The 10,164-nt window shown below is 41.3% G+C and overlaps 1 protein-coding gene across 2 annotated transcripts in view; it reads left to right on the forward strand.

Annotated features, from left to right (window-relative positions):
* LOC133554025 (integumentary mucin A.1-like) overlaps window positions 1–5,424 on the forward strand; it is a 76,013-nt gene extending 70,589 nt beyond the window's left edge. For both annotated transcript variants that reach the window (XM_061902355.1, XM_061902354.1), the window contains one exon: window positions 1,707–5,424. In XM_061902355.1, the coding sequence (XP_061758339.1) occupies window positions 1,707–1,817 (111 nt within the window). In that variant the 3' untranslated portion in view covers window positions 1,818–5,424. The remainder of the gene's footprint in view (window positions 1–1,706) is intronic.
* Window positions 5,425–10,164: the final 4,740 nt, after the last annotated feature.

Here is a 10,164-nt window from a genome sequence, read left to right on the forward strand (position 1 = left end):
ATGTTGTCTATTACCATTGTTGTTATGTTGTCTATTACCATTGTTGTTATGTTGTCTATTACCATTGTTGTTATGTTGTCTATTACCATTGTTGTTATGTTGTCTATTACCATTGTTGCTATGTTGTGACTGCGTGGGTTCCCTCCCGGAAGATGTGTGTCTCAGCAGTAGTCCGTATGGGCCTCAGCGGTACTCACTTGTAATACACTTTCTGACCACTTGTGGCAGTAATGACAACATCACACAAGTCCTGACTTGTAATACACTTTCTGACCACTTGTGGCAGTAATGACAATATCACACAAGTACTCACTTGTAATACACTTGTCCACCACTGGTGGCAGTAATGACAATATCACACAAGTCCTCACTTGTAATACACTTTCTGACCACTTGTGGCAGTAATGACAACATCACACAAGTCCTGACTTGTAATACACTTGTCCACCACTTGTGGCAGTAATGACAACATCACACAAGTACTCACTTGTAATACACTTGTCCACCACTTGTGGCAGTAATGACAATATCACACAAGTCCTCACTTGTAATACACTTGTCCACCACTGGTGGCAGTAATGACAACATCACACAAGTCCTCACTTGTAATACACTTGTCCACCACTGGTGGCAGTAATGACAACATCACACAAGTCCTCACTTGTAATACACTTGTCCACCACTTGTGGCAGTAATGACAACATCACACAAAGAGAAGAAGACTGCAGCTAAAGTCATGGAGAAGTTTCTCAAGTGCAAAAACTATGACTAAAGTAATGAAACCACTACTGATGTTCGTATCAATACTGAAATCTTGATACCTTTGATACCAGTTCCTTATGCCCTAAGATTAATTCCTTAATCAAAATATCAATACTTTTGACACTTAAGTTAATGTATATCATAATCAGCAACCTGGTGCAAAGTAAGTAATAAAGTCAGATCTTGTCTGAGTCTGTATCCCTCAAACAAAACGATACTGACAATCTGACAATCTCAAACAGGAGAAGTCTGGACCTAAAGCACCAAAAATATGGCTTAAGTGGTGAAGCAGCACACCAGCACACAGTATCGGATTGGTGTTGCCGATACCAAACACATTTGACTCGGTATTGGATCCAAACCAATATCAGTGGTATCGCACATCACTACGAGCCATTAGTGTTTATGCCATAATGTTTTGGTTCAAAAATAAATATTATATATACATACAAATATAATTTGCAACTTAATATCATATTTTTTAGATATATCAATAATCATATATACACTATATGATATGTATTAATATGTACATCATATATAATAATAATATTAATAAATGCAATAACTTGTTACTTAATATTATATATATTATTAATATTCATAAATATTAGTATTAATATATACATAATGTATAATATTAGTATTAATGTATACATATAATAATTAGCAACTTAATATTATATATAATGTATTATAATAAAAATATCAAAATATGTATAATAATTTGCTACTTAATATTATATAAATCATTATTATATAATATTATATATGATGTATTATGCTAATAAATATATATACTAATTTGCTACTTAATATTAAATATATAAATAGGCCCTTTTGAAAGGACATTTGTCTGACTATTTGAAGAAGAAAGACTGGTGGGTGAAACCACAGCTGAAGGTCATCTGAGTGTCCTTGAAAGGCTTATCTTGTGCTTGCAGGCCAGTGAGTTCCAGGCAGTGTTTGGGAAGAAGAGGCTCCTGGAACACCTGGGCCCTCCCCACAGTCCAAAGAGAGAGGCCCAGCGCAGCAGGAGCAAGGCAGGAAGTTGAAGCAGGAGCTGGCAACACAACAGACTGTCAAGCCTTTCAGTCAGGACTGCCTTGCGGTTTGAAGGCCACTGCCCGCGCCTTTTGGCAGTGCATGCACACCGCTGCACAGCTTGCAGATTCTCATCATCCCATCAGACAAGATATTTATTTATTTTATACATTCTACTCCTATTCTGGCAATAGTTCCCTCACATTTTTACTATGTTTTTGAAGGAAAACTGCACTTTTTATATCCGCGTTATTTATGTGCCTTCTAGATAGTGAAAAACTGCTAATAAGAGGTGGGTAACAATGCATCTATATTTTGCCTCTAAAGCCCTCCAACAATGTTTTATATGCATGCTCTAAGTATGTACAAGCCACCCACAAATTTTCTAAAATATGTTTTTCCATATATTAGCCGCACCTGACTATAAGCCACAGATATATACATATATATATGTATATATATATATATATATATATATATACAATGGGGGCAACAAAGTATTTAGTCAGCCAGCGATTGTGCAAGTTCTCCCACTTCAAATGATGACAGAGGTGTGTCATTTTCATCATAGGTACACTTCAACTGGGAGAGACAGAATGTGGAAAAAGAAATCCAGGAATTCACATTGTAGGAATTTTAAAGAATTTATTTGTAAATGATGGTGGAAAATAAGTATTTGGTGACTTCAAACAAGGAAGATCTCTGGCTCTCACAGACCTGTAACTTCTTCTTTAAGAAGCTCTTCTGTCCTCCACTCGTTACCTGTATTAATGGCACTTTTTTGAACTCGTTATCTGTATAAAAGACACCTGTCCACAGACTCAAACAGTCAGACTCCAAACTCCACTATGGCCAAGACCAAAGAGCTGTCGAAGGAAACCAGGAAAATAATTGTAGACCTGCACCAGACTGGGAAGAGTGAATCTACAATAGGCAAGCAGCTTGGTGTGAAAAAATCAACTGTGGGAGCAATTATCAGACAATGGAAGACATACAAGACCACTGATAATCTCCCTCGATCTGGGGCTCCACACAAGATCTCATCCCGTGGGGTCAAAATGATCATGAAAACGGTGAGCAAAAATCCCAGAACCACACGGGGGACCTGGTGAATGACCTGCACAGAGCTGGGACCAAAGTAACAAAGGTTACCATCAGTAACACACTACGCTGACAGGGAATCAAATCCTGCAGTGCCAGACGTGTCCCCCTGCCTAATCCAGTGCATGTCCAGGCCCGTCTGAAGTTTGCCAGAGAGCACATGGATGATACAGCAGAGGATCGGGAGAATGTCATGTGATCAGATGAAACCAAAATAGAACTTTTTGGTATAAACTCAACTGGTGGTGTTTGGAGGAAGAAGACTACTGAGTTGCATCCCAAGAACACCACACCTACTGTGAAGCATGGGGGTGGAAACATCATGCTTTGGGGCTGTTTTTCTGCTAAGGGGACAGGACGATTGATCCGTGTTAAGGAAAGAATGAATGGGGCCATGTATCCTGAGATTTGGAGCCAAAACCTCCTTCCATCAGTGAGAGATTTGAATGCTTGACCAAATACTTATTTTCCACCATAATTTACAAATAAATTATTTAAAATTCCTACAATGTGAATTCCTGGATTTCTTTTCCACATTCTGTCTGTCACAGTTGAAGTGTACCTATGATGAAAATGACACACCTCTGTCATCATTTGAAGTGGGAGAACTTGCACAATCGCTGGCTGACTAAATACTTTTTTGCCCCACTGTATGTCTGTAACATGGCAGTAAAACGGCTGATCGAACAAAACAGAAGTCATGGTCGAGAACCCGCTAGCTGCGGAAGCTAGCTCTCCAATCAGCTAAACAGACTCAATAACTGACGTTTTGCTGAATTTACTGAGGAATTTGTGAAAGTGAAACAATACAAACAGAATGCCATTGTAAGTTAATAATACTAAACACAGACACTTGATGACGTGTTAGCATATTAGCTCATGCTAACTAGCATCATTACATCACAATAGCAGGTATAAATATGCATGAAAACACTCCTTCAGACGTCACACATGGGACGCTCTAGTAAGTAAGAATTATTTTAGTGATATTGTAAAATGTTGCTTGGAGTGATGAATGAAGAATCCACAGCAGTAGAACCGCTATGGATGGTGAGAAGACAAAACGGCCCTTGTACTTCCGTTTCAGAGCTTTAAACAGCCGGAAACCCCATAACACAAACAATAACACACTATTTAAGTGACTTTGCAAGTGTTTCATGAAAACGATTTGCTTTATGGCTGTCAGCGAATAAAAACCGACTAAGCTGCTCGCAGGGTTCAAAGCGTGGGAAAAAAGAAGTGGCTCATAGTCCATGTAGAAATGTTCATGATAAGATGTAATGTTTAGAATATGTTCGTCATATAAGCATCTCCATGACGTTAGCAACAAACATAGCGATCACTTCACTTTGCCATTTGCTAGCGCTAATAGCAAACTTTGTGAACGCTTTGGAGTGTTGCCGACTGATGGGGTGGTTGTATCTTTCAGCACTTGTGCTCAAATAACCCTCACTGAGAATTCATTCCTACAGTAAATTGAGTTACAAATTGAAAACAGGAAGTGAACATAAGTGTTAGTAGTTATGATGAAGTGGAAATGGGGGTGAGATTAAATCAGTTTTGCTTCTTCCTCCTCCTCTTCGGACGTGTTGAGAAGAGAAATGAAAATGAAATGATTAACATAAATGTCGACCAATATAGTATCAGGTTGCTAGCATGGGGATTTTCAATTGGTCAAACTTCCTGGTTTGGCGCCACAACCTCCTGCTTTACACGCCAGATTGATGATGGAGCATTATATTTTCTTAATGCTCCAGCTACCTTGTCGTTGAGGGAGCAGAGGCCAGAAAAGTAGTTCCTCGGTGTTAGCACCTACAACAGCAATGTGGCTGGAGAGGTTGGCTGTTTGTGGATGTTTCTTTAGAGAATGTTCGATTTATTTCTATGGCCTTGTTAGCCACCTCTTACTAGCAGTTTTTCACTATTTGAAGAAAGAAAAACGTGTCCTTTTCTGTCACTAAGACACTTTTCCTTTCAAGCACATTTTCAAGCCCTTTTGGACGAGAATATTTGCATAGTTTGTAAAGCATCTCAGTAACATCGTACACTATTTATTTCTCACTTTCTGCTTTTTCAAGTCATAAAACCATTTTGCTCATGAAAATCATTTTGTCGGTGCTTTGGATTTGAACAACAGAAAGTTGTTTGCCACAACGTGAGTCCGTGTTTGGACTTTGTGACACAGATTGTCTTCGGAGGGCCAAGTTATCTTGTCCCTCTGCAACACTTCACAAGGCCATCTTGTGGGGGCGGGGCCACATCGTGTGGGGGCGGGGCCACATCGTGTGGGGGCGGGGCCACATCTTGGCCAAAAGATGGCAGTCGTACCTGCTGGAGCGACACGCTGGCTGTCCAAAGTCTGCTCATTTGCCGGCTGTCCCAAAGAAGAAAATCAAAGGAAAAACATCCCAATTGGGGGAAAATATTTTAAAAGACTAATAATAACATGAAATATACGTGTCTTTTTTTGGTTTCTTACAAATAAAAAACAAAATGGCCCGACAGCCTAACTTAAAAGGTGCCACCTTTCTCACGTCTTTTAAACATGACTCCACGTCCTGCCTTCTCGTGGCCTGCAGCGCTCCGGCATCAAACTACACACACACACACACACACTCGCACTGTGTGTGTGTGTGTGTGTGTGTGTGTGTGTGTGTGTGTGTGTGTGTGTGTGTGTGTGTGTGTGTGTGTGTGTGTGTGTGTTTTGTGTTCCAAACATTTCCCAGCCAGTGCATCCTTCAGATGTTTTTTGCACAAATCATTTCTGGTTCAGCCGGTGGCCCCCAGGACCTCGGACTAGACCCGGTCACAACCACAGACTAGACCAGGTGACAACCACAGACTAGACCAGGTGACAACCACAGACTAGACCAGGTGACAGCCACGGACTAGACCCGGTCACAACCACAGACTAGACCAGGTGACAACCACAGACTAGACCAGGTGACAGCCACGGACTAGACCCGGTCACAACCACAGACTAGACCCGGTCACAACCACAGACTAGACCAGGTGACAGCCACGGACTAGACCAGGTGACAACCACAGACTAGACCAGGTGACAGCCACGGACTAGACCAGGTGACAACCACAGACTAGACCAGGTGACACCCACGGACTAGACCAGGTGACAACCACAGACTAGACCAGGTGACAACCACAGACTAGACCAGGTGACAGCCACGGACTAGACCCGGTCACAACCACAGACTAGACCCGGTCACAACCACAGACTAGACCAGGTGACAGCCACGGACTAGACCAGGTGACAACCACAGACTAGACCAGGTGACAGCCACGGACTAGACCAGGTGACAACCACAGACTAGACCAGGTGACACCCACGGACTAGACCAGGTGACAACCACAGACTAGACCAGGTGACAGCCACGGACTAGACCAGGTGACAGCCACGGACTAGACCAGGTGACAACCACGGACTAGACCAGGTGACAGCCACGGACTAGACCAGGTGACAGCCACAGACTAGACCAGGTGACAGCCACGGACTAGACCAGGTGACAACCACAGACTAGACCAGGTGACAACCACAGACTAGACCAGGTGACAGCCACGGACTAGACCAGGTGACAACCACAGACTAGACCAGGTGACAGCCACGGACTAGACCAGGTGACAACCACAGACTAGACCAGGTGACAACCACAGACTAGACCAGGTGACACCCACGGACTAGACCAGGTGACAACCAAGAAGAGTTTGGTAGACAACTGGACAGACAGTTGGCACCGGGACAGTATGGGTTAGCACCTAGTTTCTATTTTCCGTCCATAGTAGATCTAACATAATAGTGAGAGTCCAGTCCATAGTGGATCTAACATAATAGTGTGAGTCCAGTCCATAGTGGATCTAACATAATAGTGAGAGTCCAGTCCATAGTGGATCTAACATAATAGTGAGAGTCCAGTCCATAGTGGATCTAACATAATAGTGTGAGAGTCCAGTCCATAGTGGATCTAACATAATAGTGTGAGAGTCCAGTCCATAGTGGATCTAACATAATAGTGTGAGTCCAGTCCATAGTGGATCTAACATAATAGTGTGAGAGTCCAGTCCATAGTGGATCTAACATAATAGTGAGAGTCCAGTCCATAGTGGATCTAACATAATAGTGTGAGAGTCCAGTCCATAGTGGATCTAACATAATAGTGAGAGTCCAGTCCATAGTGGATCTAACATAATAGTGAGAGTCCAGTCCATAGTGGATCTAACATAATATTGTGAGAGTCCAGTCCATAGTGGATCTAACATAATACTGTGAGAGTCCAGTCCATAGTGGATCTAACATAATATTGTGAGAGTCCAGTCCATAGTGGATCTAACATAATAGTGTGAGAGTCCAGTCCATAGTGGATCTAACATAATAGTGAGAGTCCAGTCCATAGTGGATCTAACATAATAGTGAGAGTCCAGTCCATAGTGGATCTAACATAATAGTGAGAGTCCAGTCCATAGTGGATCTAACATAATAGTGTGAGAGTCCAGTCCATAGTGGATCTAACATAATAGTGTGAGAGTCCAGTCCATAGTGGATCTAACATAATAGTGAGAGTCCAGTCCATAGTGGATCTAACATAATAGTGTGAGAGTCCAGTCCATAGTGGATCTAACATAATAGTGTGAGAGTCCAGTCCATAGTGGATCTAACATAATAGTGTGAGAGTCCAGTCCATAGTGGATCTAACATAATAGTGAGAGTCCAGTCCATAGTGGATCTAACATAATAGTGTGAGAGTCCAGTCCATAGTGGATCTAACATAATAGTGTGAGAGTCCAGTCCATAGTGGATCTAACATAATAGTGTGAGAGTCCCGTCCATAGTGGATCTAACATAATAGTGAGAGAGTCCAGTCCATAGTGGATCTAACATAATAGTGAGAGTCCAGTCCATAGTGGATCTAACATAATAGTGTGAGAGTCCAGTCCATAGTGGATCTAACATAATAGTGTGAGAGTCCAGTCCATAGTGGATCTAACATAATAGTGTGAGAGTCCAGTCCATAGTGGATCTAACATAATAGTGAGAGAGTCCAGTCCATAGTGGATCTAACATAATAGTGAGAGTCCAGTCCATAGTGGATCTAACATAATAGTGTGAGAGTCCAGTCCATAGTGGATCTAACATAATAGTGAGAGTCCAGTCCATAGTGGATCTAACATAATAGTGAGAGAGTCCAGTCCATAGTGGATCTAACATAATAGTGAGAGTCCAGTCCATATTGGATCTAACATAATAGTGGGAGTCCAGTCCATAGTGGATCTAACATAATAGTGAGAGTCCAGTCCATAGTGGATCTAACATAATAGTGAGAGTCCAGTCCATATTGGATCTAACATAATAGTGAGAGTCCAGTCCATAGTGGATCTAACATAATAGTGAGAGTCCAGTCCATAGTGGATCTAACATAATAGTGTGAGAGTCCAGTCCATAGTGGATCTAACATAATAGTGAGAGTCCAGTCCATAGTGGATCCAACATAATAGTGAGAGTCCAGTCCATAGTGGATCTAACATAATAGTGAGAGTCCAGTCCATAGTGGATCTAACATAATAGTGAGAGTCCAGTCCATATTGGATCTAACATAATAGTGAGAGTCCAGTCCATAGTGGATCTAACATAATAGTGAGAGAGTCCAGTCCATAGAGGATCTAACATAATAGTGTGAGAGTCCAGTCCATAGTGGATCTAACATAATAGTGAGAGTCCAGTCCATAGTGGATCTAACATAATAGTGTGAGAGTCCAGTCCATAGTGGATCTAACATAATAGTGAGAGTCCAGTCCATAGTGGATCTAACATAATAGTGAGAGTCCAGTCCATAGTGGATCTAACATAATAGTGTGAGAGTCCAGTCCATAGTGGATCTAACATAATATTGTGAGAGTCCAGTCCATAGAGGATCTAACATAATAGTGTGAGAGTCCAGTCCATAGTGGATCTAACATAATAGTGAGAGTCCAGTCCATAGTGGATCTAACATAATAGTGAGAGTCCAGTCCATAGAGGATCTAACATAATAGTGTGAGAGTCCAGTCCATAGTGGATCTAACATAATAGTGTGAGTCCAGTCCATAGTGGATCTAACATAATAGTGTGAGTCCAGTCCATAGTGGATCTAACATAATAGTGAGAGAGTCCAGTCCATAGTGGATCTAACATAATAGTGTGAGTCCAGTCCATAGTGGATCTAACATAATAGTGTGAGTCCAGTCCATAGTGGATCTAACATAATAGTGTGAGTCCAGTCCATAGTGGATCTAACATAATAGTGTGAGTCCAGTCCATAGTGGATCTAACATAATAGTGAGAGTCCAGTCCATAGTGGATCTAACATAATAGTGAGAGTCCAGTCCATAGTGGATCTAACATAATAGTGTGAGAGTCCAGTCCATAGTGGATCTAACATAATAGTGAGAGTCCAGTCCATAGTGGATCTAACATAATAGTGAGAGTCCAGTCCATAGTGGATCTAACATAATAGTGTGAGTCCAGTCCATAGTGGATCTAACATAATAGTGTGAGTCCAGTCCATAGTGGATCTAACATAATAGTGAGAGTCCAGTCCATAGTGGATCTAACATAATAGTGAGAGTCCAGTCCATAGTGGATCTAACATAATCGTGTGAGAGTCCAGTCCATAGTGGATCTAACATAATAGTGAGAGTCCAGTCCATAGTGGATCTAACATAATAGTGAGAGTCCAGTCCATAGTGGATCTAACATAATAGTGAGAGTCCAGTCCATAGTGGATCTAACATAATAGTGAGAGTCCAGTCCATAGTGGATCTAACATAATAGTGTGAGAGTCCAGTCCATAGTGGATCTAACATAATAGTGTGAGAGTCCAGTCCATAGTGGATCTAACATAATAGTGTGAGAGTCCAGTCCATAGTGGATCTAACATAATAGTGTGAGAGTCCAGTCCATAGTGGATCTAACATAATAGTGAGAGTCCAGTCCATAGTGGATCTAACATAATAGTGAGAGTCCAGTCCATAGTGGATCTAACATAATAGTGAGAGTCCAGTCCATAGTGGATTAGTATATTTTTTATTTGTGTTCTTCGTTGTCATGAAAAAGAGATGTGTTTGTGGTTGGTTCACTAATTCTAAGTGTATATTCTGTTTTTTATGTTGATTTAATAAAAAAAATATATATGTATATATATATTTTTTTTTTCAATAAAAAATTCTTCTGCGGCCCGGTGGTTGGGGACCGCTGCCGTAAGGGACATG

The sequence above is a fragment of the Nerophis ophidion genome, linkage group LG06 (genome assembly GCF_033978795.1).
Source record: "Nerophis ophidion isolate RoL-2023_Sa linkage group LG06, RoL_Noph_v1.0, whole genome shotgun sequence".
Classification (NCBI taxonomy): Eukaryota; Metazoa; Chordata; class Actinopteri; order Syngnathiformes; family Syngnathidae; genus Nerophis; species Nerophis ophidion.